The following is a 16,270-nucleotide window of genomic DNA, read 5'->3' on the forward strand; positions in this document are numbered from 1 at the left end:
TTGATTTTGATTTTGAGGGCTGCTAAGCCTGAGGCGTTTTCATTGTATCTTATATTTTCCTATTATTCATCTGTTTTATTCCAGTATTGTCTGTTATAGCTATTAATAATAGAATGTTTTTCTAGGAGAGCAAGACGCTGTTCCTATTCTTAGTAGAGCCTACCCTAGCAGGACACACAGATAATCAAGTAAACAAGTAGAGAAGCTAATGTTTTAAAGTGTGACAATGCTAAAAGAAAATAAAGCAGAGCTAAGTGAATAGAGATATTGGCTAAAGTGAGAGAGGAAGAGGGATTATTTTTTCCAAGTTATTTTTTGGGGGAAGGGATAAAATTTATTAAGCAAACATGTATAGTACGCCCCTCTGTGCCTAGTACTGTTTTGGACACTGGGTATAAGGCAGTGAACATAGAAGACAAGGTCACTGCTCTCAAGAAGCTTAAGACATTCTGTTGATAAAGACTGACAATAAACAATAAAATCAATATGTAATATGCAGAGTCAGATTAACCATGATGCCCCGGAGAGGGGTGAGAATTGCTGATGGTTGTAGAATGTTCTAGGTGGCAAGTGGAAGCCAGATTGCAACAACTACACATTCTTACATAAGCATTTCTGGAAATTGCCTAAAGAAATCTTAGAAGAAAGAACTGAATCTCCAAGCTCCAGCAATTTTTTTTTTCCCTTTTTGTCTTTTTTCGTGTCCGGCAACGGATCACAACCCTCAGTGTCGTGCCCGTACCGGACTGGGACCAGCAACGGGATCGCAACCCTCGGTGTTGCGCCCACACCTCGCTCAGCCAGTGAACGGGAACCGGTCTATATGTGGGATCCGAACCCTCGGCAGGAGCGCCGCCACGCTCCCAAGCGGCACACTGTAACAGTGCGCCACTGGGCCGGCCCACCAGCAATTATTTTTAATGATTTTTTTTTCACATTCTAAATAAATACTTCATTTTTAAAAATAATAATAATAGAATGTTTTTTCAATGTAAATATAATTTTTTTCTTTGAAGTTTTAAGTATGGAAATGTAATATCTTAACTGAAATTACAAAAGCCCCAGAAAGTCAGATTAAATTTGGCATGTGATTATTTTTCTTTATTAAGCCATGTGCACGTTGACATGATAATTAGATTTGAAATGTAATTTACAGATAAGCAGTTTCCTTCTGAGGAAGCAAATTTTACATGTTTAAAGGAAATAGGGACCCCACATTTGAGTAGTATGTGAATTTTGATAAGGTTATATCAGTACATGAAACAGCAGTGCTAATTCTAGTAAGAGCTAAATTAACTCTATCATCACTTATACTTACTTTAGATTATAAACGTGCTGTAAAACTTAAAATGCTGATTTCCTTATAACTTCATCCTCATATGCTCATCTATATCTCTTAAATATATATAAAATTCTACAACTTACTGGCAAGCTATATTCCAAAAGTTTGAAGGCCATTTATTCAAGAGTTCAGTTTCATTCATGTAATTTAATATTTTATTTGTAATTTATTTGATATTTATAGTACAGATGTATTAAATACTATATATAAAGAATTATAGGGGGGCTATGTTATTAATAGTTACTGTTCTAATTTTAAGAACGTTATTTAATCATGATACTTTGCATAGCCAAACAAAAGGTCATAATAAAGATAAAACCTACTTTATAAAAAGGAATGATTAAATTCAGCTGGACTTAGGAACATTTCCCAAAAAATGCACTGTCATTTAAGTCTTTTGAGGGGCTGGAGAGCTTAGGGAGAACCATGAAATCTCAAGTGTGACTTGAGTAGGGCTCAAAATGTAGTAAGTAGTGGAAGAGGCCAGGTCTTGATGGGTTGAGTTTCTAGGCTAGCCTATAGAATTCTGTTTAACCTATAATGTTGCCGGGATTGGCGATCTGGAAGCAAATTAGCCTGGCAGCATTGAGTACCTATGACCTGCGTTCCAGTCTTAGGAACAAATTGATTCCTTTGCATTATTCCCTTTTTTCATCCTTCTTTCATCAGTCAGTGGCTTTGCCCACACCCTTGGTGTCTTCTTGCTTCCCTGTGCCTCACTGGGTAGCACCTCAACTTACCATTTTCTAAAGTTACATTCTCCCTCTGACTCTCACCTTTCTCCTTCACGCACATTCTAATCCCTTTATGCACTGTACAGCTGATTAGGCATTAAGAGGAAGACATTTGCTTGGGAAAATACATACCAAAAGTCAGGAGTCTCTGACCTCTTTAATCTTCTCAGAATTGTATATGTTTTCAAAGCAAGTACTTTTTAACCAAAAATGACATTTCAAATGGTATAACAAGGTGATGGGAAAATATTGGGGGACTGTAGAGCCACTTTGAAAGCAGAGCAACCCCACCTGGAAGTCTGTATGTAAGGGGGTTCTTGTTTCAGAATTCATTATGTCCAAAGAAAACTGACTGGAACTGGCTTGTAAACAATGAAGTATAAATACTCTGAGGGAGAAACCTGAAGGTAGGTAGGCTTCAGGATTGGTTGATCCAGCAGTTCACCTTATGGATGTGGTTTCTCTCACAGTCTTCAGTGGCTGCCCTTAGCAGTGGGTAACTTACTCATTCACATTCAAGGAAATGAAAGCACTTGGATTTCAAAGACATGGCTGAACCAATGACTGAGCCAGTGCTTAAGCCAACCAGGACCCACCTTTAGAGCTAAGGGGTAATACCAGCTTCTCCTAGTTCATGGGATGGGTGGAGGAACGTTTGACACACCATCCAAAATCAGATTACTGTTGTCAATGGCAGGTCTTTTAGTGAGAGTTCTCCACAGAAACAGAACCAACAGGATTTATAGATATAAATATATAGAAAGGGATTTGTTGTGGAGGATTGGCTTACTCAATTATGGAGGCAAAGAAGTCCGACAGTCTGCCATCTTCAAGCTTGAAGTCGAAGAAAGCCAGTGGTGTTAGTTTCAATCCAAACCCCAAGGCCTGAGAGAGGGGGGAGAGGGGGGCAGCAATGAAGTCCAATGGCCCGAGGACCAGGAGTTTCATTGTCCGAGAGCAGGAGATGATGGATGTTACCCCTTGAACAGAGAAAATAAACTTGCCCTTCCTCTGCCTTTTTTGTTCTATTCACATGTTCAGTGGATTGGATGATGCCCACCCACATTGGTGAGGGCAGTCTTTACTCAGTTCGCGATTTAAATGCTCATTTCTTCCACAAACACGCTCACAGACACACCCAGAAATAATGTTTTATCAGTTATCTGGGTATCCTGTACAACTCCTTTCTTAAATTTCTGAACTGAGATTCTCAAGAACAGTGTTTCTCAGAGTGGCCTGCAGACCTAATAAACCTGAAGATCTGTGAGTGGTGCCCTCAATTCTACATTCAGTTGTTTTTTAGGGTTTTTACTGTTCTCTTCATATGTTGCTTACTATAGATTTATTTGCAATAATATGTTCATAAATTACACAAGGATCACATTATGTGACCATACATGCCAAATTATGACAACATATGCCTTATGTCATAACAAATAATTATTTTTAAATGGAATCTAATGCATAATACAGTATATCTTAGGAAAAGATTTAAATTAAGTCTGCACTCATTCCAAGAGTAATGTATTGCTAAAATCATTATCTTATACTTACTGCTATAAGTAATATTTTCTGTGCATGTTATTAACTGCAAAATCATATATGGTTATATAATGTACACAGAAAATAATAATAAACAAAATCTGCCTTTGTCTGTAATGACAGCTTCAAAAGTGGCTATCTTTGGTAGTAAACATATATACTTGTCCTTGATATGTAACAAGGACTATTTTGAATTTTAATATGAGTACTTGGTAAATTAAATTTTTCTGCCAACCAAATAGGTTTTTAGAATGTAGAGCTAGAGATAAGATAGGTAAGACACTAGATTCGTCTTTAGTGGCCCCAGTTCTTCACTTGTTATTTTCTTCACAGTTTTTCCTACAAAATTCTGTGGCAGTTGGCAACTATTTGAAAGTTCTTGGCCAACTGAACATGTACAAACTTTACTATCTGTGAACAATAGCTAAGGGCCAAAAAATGTATGAATTGAGAATTTTTACTTTCACTCTTCTGTTAAGGTTAAATATGTAATGGCAGGGGATGGAGATAGTGTTACTCATTTTAATTCGTGTTTATTATTCTAAAACCTAAACCATCTCATAGCAAGCTTGAAGCTTATTTGAATAGCTTCTCTTTAGATATATAAACCTTCTTAAATTAGCTTTAGCAAGGTAATCTGTTTTCTTCAGTCCTGTATTTATAGCTACCTATAAGATATCTTCCCAGAAAAAAAAAAAAAATTAGACGATGTCTTCCTGCTTAGATATTCTCCCAACATTCTGAAACACAAAATAGAGGACTTGATCTTATCTTCTCTCCCAATCTCCACAATTTCTTCCTGACTCCATCAGTGTCATGCAGTTGGGCACCAATATCATCTTGGACCTCAGCTTTAAATTCTTGAAATAGTTTTTATTTAATTTTTTTGCCTACCAATTCTTTTTTAAAACTCATTTTTAGATCCATGAAAACTACACCAGGGCCTCATGACCTTATATTTATATACAGCTAGAGCACCTGTCCTACCCAGCCCCCTTCAGTCCCTCATACAGCTTCATGATCAGGATTCTTTAAATACTGTTTTAATGTCACACAACCAAAATGGCCCCTTTTGAATTAAACCTAAACTTCTAACTAGTGTAATTAATGTATTCCTCCTCTCTCGACCAGATCTCTTCACTTTTCACCCTTATGCCATTCATTGAGGGTTTTTGTTTGTTTTTTTCCCCTAACTGTAATATTACCATGTTTATTTGGAGACATAGAAAATTAAGCTTAAAGATAAAAATTAAAGTTACCCATTATATCCATAAGACAAATACATATTTCTTTGTTTTTACTAAGTTGGCTTCATTGTGTGTACAATTTTGTACTGCTTTCTAATACAACCTTCTGTTTTATTTAAGTTAATCCTTTTACCATCTCCCAGACATGGATCATTTCTATACTCCTACTCGCTGAACCATTCATCTGCATCCTTAGGACTCATGTATATTTACCATTCTCTTTAAGATTCATCTTAAGTCTTACTTCCTTCAATAAAAGTTCCTTTATATATCTCCTCAGCATCTACATTCTGATTTATAGTCAGTCAGTAATTCACTAATCTAGTGACCTTTTATTAAGTATCTACTATATGCTGGATTCTGGAGACAAAAAACAGATTTACCTTGCTTCTTCAAGAGTAAACCAATATGTAAAAATTTAGATTTACAACACATAAAATTGAGGCAAATAAAAATGCTTGAAAGAATGCCAACCCAATAAGTGGTTGATCTGACTTGTAGCCTTCCAGCTAACTGGAAGAGCTCAGGAGGGACGTCACTTAACTCTGTGAGCCTTGGTTTTTTCATTTATAGAGTGAGATGAGGGGCTTATTAATGGAAATGATAGCTTCCATGTATTAAGCACTCACTGTATGCTGGGCACTGTGCTGAGTGTGTTAACAGTATTAATCCATTTCATCACCATACAAGTTAACCACAGTTCTGCCCACTGTACTAAGGTAATGAGTCTAAAATCACATGGAGTTTGAAGTGGTAGAGCAGAGCTTGGACCCCACCAGTGACCAGTTCCAGTAATATATATCTTCTTAATCACTAGCACACTCCGTTGAAAATCCATGGAATTTCATTCTTTTTATTTCCCTTCTAAGGCATGGAGGAGGAGTTAGGTTTTAAGACACTATTCTGTAATTCTAAGCGTTCTCTCCTCTCTGAAGTTTATAAAGTGATTTGCCATAGACACCTATAGAAAGTTCCCCTTATTCATTTGTTGTTTCATTCAACAGATATGTCTGAAATTGACAAATTATGCAAGGATAATTGGGGGGAGCAAGAGTAGACACTGTCCCTCCTCTCAGAATGATTTCTCAAAAAAATGACTTCTTACATTGGAGGAAAGCAGAGAATGCTTGAGGGCTGATTTTGCTTGCTCTCTGGCTGCTTTGGGGCACATCTCTACTCCTTAACTCATCTGTAAGCTCTCTGAGAGGAGACCTCACTTCCTCGCTTTTCACATTTCTGCCCTTAAGCAGCAGATAGATAAGTACTAATGATTTAAAAGACAGAATCAATGGCATTCGCTAGCTTTCACATCAAAAATAATTTTAAAACTAACCAGTTTTAAGACATTTTCTGTCCGGCCTTCATACATAAATCTTCCTTCTAATATTTTATTAACAGATTTACAAAGGTCCCGACTCTTCATTCCGGTATTCCAGCCTTCAGCTGAACTGTGAATATCGCTTCCGTGCATGTGCCATTCGCCAGTGCCAAGACCCTGTGGGGCACCAGGACCTAGTAGGTCCCTACAGTACCACAGTGCTCTTCATCTCTCAGAGGACTGAACCACCAGCCAGCACCAACAGAGACACTGTAGAAAGCACAAGGACCCGGCAGGCACTTAGTGACGAGCAGTGTGCCGCTGTCATCCTTGTACTGTTTGCTTTCTTTTCAATTTTGATTGCCTTTATCATTCAGTACTTTGTAATCAAGTGAAAGTAGAACTTTATTTTTTAACGCTGTATTACATTTAATTTTGTCATGTACTAAAATTAATTTCTGTATTGCTTTTACAAAAACAGTGGTATTTAGCACTGGCATTAAGACTATAGCATATCATTTTTGCCATTTTCAGTGCTTATAGTGTTAGGTAGAGGCTGGCACTTTATTAGAATGCAAGCCACAGAAATAATCAATTTTTGTTTGATTGGGGCTTTTTTCTTTTTTTTTTAACATGGCTTCTTGTAGAACAAACTTCCTAAGAGGCAACAATTTATAATTGGTATTTTGACCAGTCAACATGAGTGTAACAGTAACAACCTGATCTGTTTCTTTAAAGATTATTGCCAAGTGAAAAATTCAGAATGAACAGAATTTACACTAAAATGCTATATAAAAATGTTAAAGTCTGATGCTGTGAAAGCAACCTAGTGCGTATTTCTACCTCCTCATTTGTCTTAATTATTTGGTAAGTGGAATTATGATGAATAACTGGAGGGGCTTAACAAACAAAAACTGGATGAAAGAATATATATATGAAAAAGGAAGCTTTTGTTTGATAAATGTGGAGTTCTTCATTACAAATATATATTCATGAATTCACAGATAAGTCACTTAAAGAAAACACAGGCAGTTTACTTGGCCGAAAAATATTTTAACCGTTTACTCAAAAAGTAATTCTTCAGGTCTTGAGAACATGGTGAAGGACAGAGGGCTTTTAGATAGTTACTTTTTAAAAAGTGATCATAAAAACCAACTCTGCATTTCAAACTTAAATGGCTTCTGTGTTTTGAGCCTTTGAACTATATGTATGTGTATAAGAACATACCCATACATATATGGCATATATATAAACTATACATACCCAGTGTAGAAATATATATATAGACACATACATACACTCTATCTGGTCTGGTATGGGCTAATTTTGAAGAACTCTCATAAGTCTTTGCTGCTTCTCCCATAACTACTGCCATCACCATCAGAATTCATAAACCTAACCTTTTTGTTTGGGGCACCAAATCTGAAGACAAAATTAATTTGCACCAGTAATCTTCAAGCTGCTTTTTTTCTTGAAAAACTAATGTTTAGTGTATAATGTCTGTTTGGATACTGTTCCAAATTGTGGGTTGCATGTGGTTAATGTTGCATTAGAGCACTTTGCAATTGCATAATTCATTAATGTTTTGTGAGCTTGCATTTGTGAGTTATTGGATGATCAGATTCAATTTTGTCACGTATCACATAGTACATCTTGCCTAGATGTCGATGACTGCCAGTAATAATACGGTTTATAATGAAACTATCTAAAGTTCTTATTTTATCACATCTGTTATCTGTAAAACACCTGTAACTAGCTTTTTTAATTTATTATATGAATTTTAGGATAGTGAATCACTAATCTTTAGTTGCTGAGATTAGCATTTTCGTGATTACTAAGCACTTCTGTCAGTCTTTGAAAAAAACGAACGTATGTTTTGTGCTTTGAAGATCTCTGAAGAATTTCGCTTGTAATAGAATGGGCATGTATTGTAATTGTTTTATGTCAAATGATTCATGCTGTAGAAAAAACATTAACATTTGTTCAAAAAAGAAATGGATAAACTTGGCCTTTCCAAGTGGAAAGAATGACCTGTCACTATAATACACTGTATGTTTACATTTTATTTAAATTTTAATCTCATAGGTATAGGGTGATAACCTTCCCCCAAAACAACAGTGATTGCAATTGTTTTCTAATCTTCTTAAAAGTGCCACATTTGGCAGTACAAATAAGTTTGAGTGTAATAGCCCAGAGATTTCTATATAGTTGAATGTCTAAAATGGTAAAGTGTGCCACTGTGGCAAGTTACAGTGGCTTATGTTTTTCATAGTAATTCAAATGAACCTCCTATTTTTGATAGTAAATGTCATTTAATAGTGTTCTTGCCATGTGAGCCTCACTGCAAAATTAGTGCAGAAGAGAAAACAATTTTTAATGTAATCTTGATTTTACCTCATATACTGTACATTCCAAAAACTCTAAACTTTTTAAAGATTATAGATACACTACCAAACATATCACTTTAAAATTGTATAAGGTTGATCTTCATACAAATGAAAAAATATCTCATAAAAATACATGAACTATGTAGCAAAAGTATCTTTAAAATCCATGGAAAATAAAAGTTATATCATTCTTTTTTGAGATATGTTTATTGTATTCATATACATTTATTATTTGCTGCCTGTTTAAGAAAATGAAATGCTAAGGTCTCACCTCTTGCAATGGGCTTAAAACAATTTTCCCAACAGTATTCAAATCTTCAACATGAGAGGACCCAGCTAAGGTCCATTAGACTAAAGAACGAGGGCTGGCTGGTTGGCTCACTTGGTTAGAGCATGATGCTGATTAATACCAAGGTCAAAGGTTCAGATCCCCATACCGGCCAGCTGCCAAAAAAAACCAAACAAACAGTAGACTAAAGAATAGAAGTTTTATCCTGGTGGCTTGATTGTGTGTAATTCATTAAATATCTTGCTTTCTTTATATAAAGAATAAGATGAGTCTGAGATAAACTTCCAATTGGAAAGAAAATCTCTAACCTCTCCTCACCTTTCATGCATTCTTTACCTGTTCTTAGTTCTTCTTTCTCCCACCTCCAGGGGCCCCGAACCTTCCTGTTACTGATACTGCTGGGTCTGCCCTGCACCAATAAATTCAAAATTCCCCCTCACTCATCCTTCATTAAAATTTCCATCCCACAGACCTCCTCCTGAGGATTCATTGCTTTTAAAATCCAAGTGGATCTATTAATTGCCACAACTGCAGGTATCGCAATAAAGTTTAAAATGTCAGGGTGGGAAAGGGGAGATGTTTTGAATGTAGAAACCACTCCATAGAAGCAACTAAGTGTGAGTCCAGCCTTGAAAAGAATGTTATACTACAGTATTTCACGTCACCTCTATCTTTTCTTCATACATTGAAAATAGGAATTTTACACATTTGAGCATTCTACGGGCTGGTTCCCAACACAAATACCTTGCTTCTCGCCATTCTAAACAGGAGGATCCCATGTATACGGTAGCTCAAGGGAGGCAAACAGACTTTAAAGAAAAGGGTCCCCAAATTTCAAGCAGTGACTCTGTAACCTAACTTCCTGTCATCAAAAAGTGATGAGGATGCCTCATTTAACCTTCTTTAAATATTCTATTTTCATACACACTTTTAAAGATAATTTATATGCCCTTGAGAGTAACCCTTTCGTTTATTCATTATTTCCTCCTTACGCTCTTAAGAGGGAGAAAAGATTCAAAGAAAAAAGTTGATAGAAGAACCAAGATTATAATAAATCCTCATTGTCCAGAGTGGTACCTTCAAATGTTTAGGAGTTATATTGGCTATTTTTCATCTCATGTAATAAACAAGATGATTTTGCCATTTCTATTTACTATGGGAAGTGTGCCAAGAAAAAGTGCTTTCAAAGTGACAGATTTTGAAGCCACATGACCCATTCAAATCATAATGACTATTATCTTGACCACTTCATGTGCCCTAGGCATTGTGTTCAGTGCTTTACCTTAGTTATCTCATATAATTTTCCTAATTGCTTTATTAAGTATAAACCACAGCACAGAAGTCAAGCTTTCTACCAAAGGTCACATGGCTAATAAACGATGGAGCTGGAACTTGAAGGCAGATGATTGGTCTAGTGCTCCCACACCTAACCACTATCCTCTGCTATCTTCCCCCCCAGAAGTCCTAAATTCTAAGAAAAATAAAAAGTAGTACTAATTGGCTTTAATTTACATTTATGATAGCATTTGAGTACTACCTGTATGCCAGGCATTGTGCTAAGCATGTACTGATATCAACCCACAGCCCTCTTAAGGACTGAACAGAAAGAAATCAGACATCAGACTAAGTAAGTTCTAATTTCTTTCCTCTTGAATTTCATCCTCTGATACTTTGACTCCCATTTTGCTCCCATTTCAACCCATCCTCTTAAATATTCATCTAAGGACAAAAGTACCTTTATTGCCCCTTACCACAAATGAGACAAGCTGACATGTTCAAAAAATGAATATAGCTATGATGTAGACAAACCTAGAAAACATGCTAAGTGAAAAACTAGACATGGAAGGTCACACATTGTATGATTCCATTTTAAGTCAAAAATGCATTTAATACCCCGATAAGCCCATCATAAAGTTGAAAATCAGGGGCCAGCCCGGTGGCGCACTGCTACAGTGCGCCGCTTGGGAAGCGCGGCGGCACTCCTGCCGAGGGTTCGGATCCCACATACAGACCGGTTCCCGCTCACTGGCTGAGCGAGGTGCAGGGAGCAACACTGAGGGTTGCGATCCCATTGCCGGTCCCGGGCCGGTACGGGCGCGACACTGAGGGTTGCGATCCATTGCCGGTCATGAAAAAAGACAAAAAGGAAAAAAAAAAAATAAAGTTGAAAATCAGAGTCAAACCATCATTAAGTCGTGGACTGTCTCTATGAAATATCCAGAACAGGTAAATCCATAGAGACAGAAAGGAGATTAGCGGCTGCCAGGTCTGGAGAGAGGAGTAAATGGAGAGTAACTGCTCGGTGGGTATGGGGATTTTGGGGTGCTGGAAATGTTTTGGAACTAGACAGAGGTAATGGTTGCACAACATTTTGAATGCACTAAGTGCCACAGAATTGTTCACTTTAGACTGGTAAATTTTATGATGTGAATTTACCTCAATTTTTTTTTTTAATCCTATATAAAGATGACCAGTAAGGAGATCTTAACCCTTGACTTGGTGTTGTCAGCACCACGCTCAGCCAGTGAGCTAATTGGCCATCCCTATATAGGATCCGAACCTGTGGCCTTGGTGTTATCAGCACCGCACTCTCCCGAGTGAGTCACGGGCCCGGCCCTTCCGCCTCAATTTTTTAAAAAGGGAATATGTCAGACCTAACAGCTGATATACAGATAACACACGACTAGAGAATCCTGAACATCATGGAGTCAATAAAATTGACCTAGTCAATAAGTTCATTTTGCAAGACAATGCTGAAAATCTAGAACTTTACATGACATTTCCCAATTATAAAGGGTTGGTTCAAAATGTTATGAAATGTGTGTCAATTGCTGTAGGTGTCCACTTTTCAACCTCTGCCTCACAATCCTGCTCTTCTGTGGAGAAAAGTGTAAAACCTATGGAGTGTTTACAAGTTTCAACAGATAAACTGCAAGTTATGGACATATCCTATATCTCAAAGCTTTCCAGATCCTTCCATTTGCCCACAAAATATGGTTTCTAGAATACAAGGTGGAAGACACTTTCCTGAAAGAATCTGGATGATACCTAACACTCTCCATAGCTAGTACTGCTATGGTTTACACAGCAAGAGGCCACACAGCATGGTGGTTATGACCATGGACTCTGGAAATGAACAGCACCGCCCTTACTGGCTGCCCCACTGACCTGGATAACTTCTCTGTGCTTTGGTTTTCTCATCTACAACATGGAAATACTAAAAGGACCCCCCTCATAATGCTGTTGCTGAGAATTAAATGAGTTAAGATATGCAAGTACTTGGAACAGCACTGTTTCATTCCATTGTGTGTTGCTATGACAGAAATACCTGCGACTGGGTAATTTACAAAGAACAGGTTTATTTGGCTTACGATTCTGGGACAGCTGCATCTGGCATGGGCCTCAGGCTGCTTCTACTCATGGTGGAAAGCGGCAGGCAGCCGGCGGGTACAAGCAGATCACATGGTGAGAGGAAGTAAGAGAGAGAGAGAAGGTGCCAGGGTCTTTTTAAGCAACAAGCTCTCACGGGAACTAATAGAGCGAGTACTCACTCATTAATCCCCCCTCCCCCAGGGAGAGCATTAATCCGTTCATGAGGGATCCGCCCCCATGACTCATCAGTTTCCAACACCGCCACACTGGAGATCAAATTTCCACATGAGTTTTGGAGGGGACAACACATCCAAACTCTATAAAGCACCTTGCACTCAGTAAGTATTAGTTTTATTTTTATGCAGGACATCCCAGCCTGCCAAAGGCCAGACTGTGAGGCTTCTAGCCAGAGGCTAAGGGCCATTGATAACACCAACTTCTTGCTCCCAGGGACCCAGGGCCACTATTGCCCAACACGAGTACCAGATGGAAAGGTACTCCCAGGGTAGAGGAGAAAGCTGTGCACACTCCTGGTCTCCTGAGACCTTCTTAGATGAAACAGGAAGTCAGGAAGCTGGTGAATGACTACAAAAACAGAGCAGAAAACAGATTTGGCCAGTTCTTGCCACTTGCCTTCGATGATCGTTCTCTTCCTTCAGGAGAGTAAGGTGAAGAGGATGCAGTCTGAGTGATCTCTTTTTTAAAAAAAAAAAAAAAGATTTGGGCAGTACTCCAGATATCTGGTCCCGTTTCTTCCTAAAACATGGAATGCCAAGCCATTATAACCAGGGCTCAGATACACCCTTGAACCTCAACGTAGCAATGTTATTGAAAAAGCCCGCCACGAACCCACCTCTCCATATCAGTGCTCCATCCTGAACTAGATTATCAGTGAACACTTACTGATCGCCCAGCACCATCAGAGTACTGTTCCTAACTGCTGAGAATTGTACAGAAAATAATGGTGCCTGGTTCTGCAGAAGCTTATTCATTCCCTGAGTTAACAAATATTTATTAAATTCTCACTTTGTGCCAGATACTGATCTAGGCACTAGGAAAGAGCAGTGAATACAACATATTAAAGCCCTGCCTCCCAGTGCACATAATGTTGAAAGATGTAGAGACAGATAATAAACAAAGAGCTAAGTAAATTAAATAGTATGTCAGTTGACAATCAGCTCTATGGAGAAAATACGACAGAGAAAGGGAGCATCTGAATGGAAGTGAGTAATACAGACTAGTCAGAGAGGGAGAAGGTACAGTCAGCATGCTGAGCCTGCATGGCTGAGTTGAGACCCAGTGAACCCACCTTGGAGCCGTCAAGGTGGTGGGGAACCTTGCAAGGGGGACTTCAGCAGAGGCTGGGGGGCCATTGCCACAGAGCAGAATGGAAAAAGTGAAAGAGACTGAAGTGTCCACAGCCCATGAGAGTCAAGGGGAAGATGTCAAGTGCTCCCAGGGTCATCATTTGAGCCAAAGAAAGGGACCACAATGTTCACTAGCTGCAGACCTCTGCCTCCAAGGCTAGCAGAGTAGTTAATGACCAGGCATAGGGACATCGAAGTGGAGTTTATCAAATGCCAGCCGTGCCACCCCAGGAAACAGCACAAAGTTAGGTGCCCGTCTCCCTGCTAGCTTCTTCACAAGGAGCTTTAAGCCACCTGACACCCCCCTCCCCGTCCATACACCTGAGTCTACTTGGGGAAAGACACGTTACTGGTGAGAACTGAACACTACCTCGAGGGCCTGTTGAAGGGATCAGATTGGACTATGCTTTACTCAGACCACATCTTTAATTTTCTCTTGCTACCCAGCAGGTGAGACCTCGAGGGAAACTCAGATCAACTACAGTGTAGATGAAGAAATTACGTTGCCTGGGAGTAGGAGGGAGGGCAGGAGGGAGACAAAGTGGAGACAGTGATTCAGAAACTCTTCTCAGGAGTTTTGCTGAAAACATGGAAATGATCCAGAAGAGAGAAAAGAGAAGTGATAGAGTGATGTCCTTGAGGAGGTGAATGGGGTGTTTCAGGGGCAGTGCTGGCTTCAGCTACAAGTACCAACTCATTCATCTGCCCAGGGGGGAGAGGAGGGGAGGTGAGCAGAGTGGGGGTGCAGAAGTTCTCTTCCAATTGCTTCTAATTTGCCAGAGAAACAGGCACAAAGTCAGCAGCTGAGAGCAAGGATGGGGGAGGAGGTCTTGGGTTGAGGAGAGAGGAGGATGCATAAAAGATTCTCCTGGAGGGTGGGGCATCAGTGAGGTGGGGTAGGTATTTGGATGGCCAGGAGGAACCCAGCACCCCGCCAGAGGTTGTGCATTTCAAGTGACACAACTCAACAGCTGTTTGGGAGCAGGCAGGGTGTAGGAGAGAATTCAGCTTGACCAGTGTGGTGATTGTGCTCTGGCTAAGTGGACAAGGACAATGGAGAAAGCAGCAAGGGAGTCGAGGGTGTCTGCATGGCAGTGGTTGTGACTGCACATGGAACTGAAGCTGGGCAGAGGAGGAAAGTGAGGATGTGGGGCAGGTGAGGGACAAGGAAAAGGTAGGAGGAGCAACCGATGGAGGTCCCAGTGGGGCTGAAGGATTACAGGAGCTGAGGTACTAGGGAAAGTGAGCTCGAAAGAGGGGGTGCAGGTGAGAAACAGGGACCACCAAAACTGAGATGGCAGAGAGCTGGCGGGTCCTGGGAATGGTAAGGTGTAAGGTATGTCACAGGAGCGCTGGCTGAGATGGGGTGGATCATAAAGAGAAGGAATCCAACAAAGAGAGGCTAAGGCATTGCACGACTCAAGCCAGTGGGTGTGACTTTTACCAGGTGTAGCGCTCCAGAGAGATGGGGAGGCACCAAACCTTCAGGGAATGCAGGTAGTGATGCGGTGGGGACTGCAGAGGGTGGCATCTGATGAAGTGAGACTCAAAGGGAGGTTTTAGGACAGCTGGAAATAGCAATGATGAGGAAGATGACAGGTACTTCTCCAAGCCCATGGTCCCTGCATGTGAGAAAGGCCTGCAGGGGAAGCATGTTCCAAGGCGGAGCCAGGTTTCAGATCCATAAAGAAGGGAATTTGGGAGAAAAGGTTGAGGATTTAAGCCAAAACGGGATGGGTGAAAAAGCTGCTAGCCATGTGTACACCCACACAAGAAAGGTAGGACTTGGCAGAAGAGCTCAAGAGCAATATTGTGCAGCTTTGGGTGAGGACAGACTGGGGGGAGACTGCCTAAGGGGGTGGAATTGGGCCCTGGGGTGGGACATCAGGCCTGCGGGGTCTGGGATGAGGCCCGTCCCTTATTGCATTTTGATCCCAAGCGAGGCCTGCTTTGTTCACGTGCCAACCGAGCTCCTAAGGACATGAGGACGAAGTGGCAAGCGCAGGGCAGACCCACCCTAAGCACTCCATAAGTGTCAGCTGTTGTCATCGAGATCACAGTGAAGTGACTCACACATCAGTTATAGTCCTTTTTCCCAAATTTTCGTTCTTTCCAGTGTTGTCAAATAGGCTGGTTTCTTAAGTTTATAAGAACATATGATGTGTGAAAGTATCCCAGTGTACATGTAACGTACACTTAGGAGTCTTGTTCTTTATCATGAGCAGACACCTCACGTCCGCGTGTTTCAGGAATCCTTGAACTTATCTGGTTCAGTGATGTGCGCGACCCCCTTCCACCACCAGTCACGAAGTTACACAAGAGCAGAACTGGGCTGGTGCAAGGTCAACAACTACTTAGCCCTGGGTCACACAGCTTCTTGGTCCTACAGCCAGGCCTAGAACCGGGAGGGCTCTAGATTCCGGTCTAGCCTCCTCTCCTGCCACTTAGCCTCGCGGCTTCCTGGTAACCACTGGGAGCCCCCACCCCACCCCGCCCCCCGTCAGGACGCAGCCACCCGCCGGCCGGGTAACTAGGAAGGCCCCTGTGTACCCGACCGTCAAAAGCGGCCGCTCTGCGCCGGGTCCAGCTTCCCGGCCGTGGCGGGGCTCCTGCGCTGGGCCTCCCAGTGGAGCGGTGGGTGGAGCGGGAGGCGCGCGGGAGCAGCACGGAAC

The 16,270-nt window shown here is 40.6% G+C and overlaps 2 protein-coding genes across 2 annotated transcripts in view; both read left to right on the top strand.

Annotated features, from left to right (window-relative positions):
* The window catches only part of FNDC3A (fibronectin type III domain containing 3A), a 74,078-nt gene extending 65,307 nt beyond the window's left edge, over positions 1-8,771 (top strand). The window contains exon 24 of the mRNA XM_008569923.1: positions 6,264-8,771. Within this exon, the coding sequence (XP_008568145.1) occupies positions 6,264-6,578 (315 nt within the window). The 3' untranslated portion in view covers positions 6,579-8,771. The remainder of the gene's footprint in view (positions 1-6,263) is intronic.
* A 6,479-nt stretch (positions 8,772-15,250) lies between these two features.
* The window catches only part of MLNR (motilin receptor), a 4,271-nt gene continuing 3,251 nt past the window's right edge, over positions 15,251-16,270 (top strand). Inside the window, exon 1 of the mRNA XM_008569933.1 lies at positions 15,251-15,376. Coding sequence (XP_008568155.1) covers positions 15,251-15,376 — 126 coding nt within the window. The remainder of the gene's footprint in view (positions 15,377-16,270) is intronic.

The sequence above is a fragment of the Galeopterus variegatus genome, unplaced genomic scaffold (genome assembly GCF_000696425.1).
Source record: "Galeopterus variegatus unplaced genomic scaffold, G_variegatus-3.0.2 Scaffold545, whole genome shotgun sequence".
NCBI lineage: Eukaryota > Metazoa > Chordata > Mammalia > Dermoptera > Cynocephalidae > Galeopterus > Galeopterus variegatus.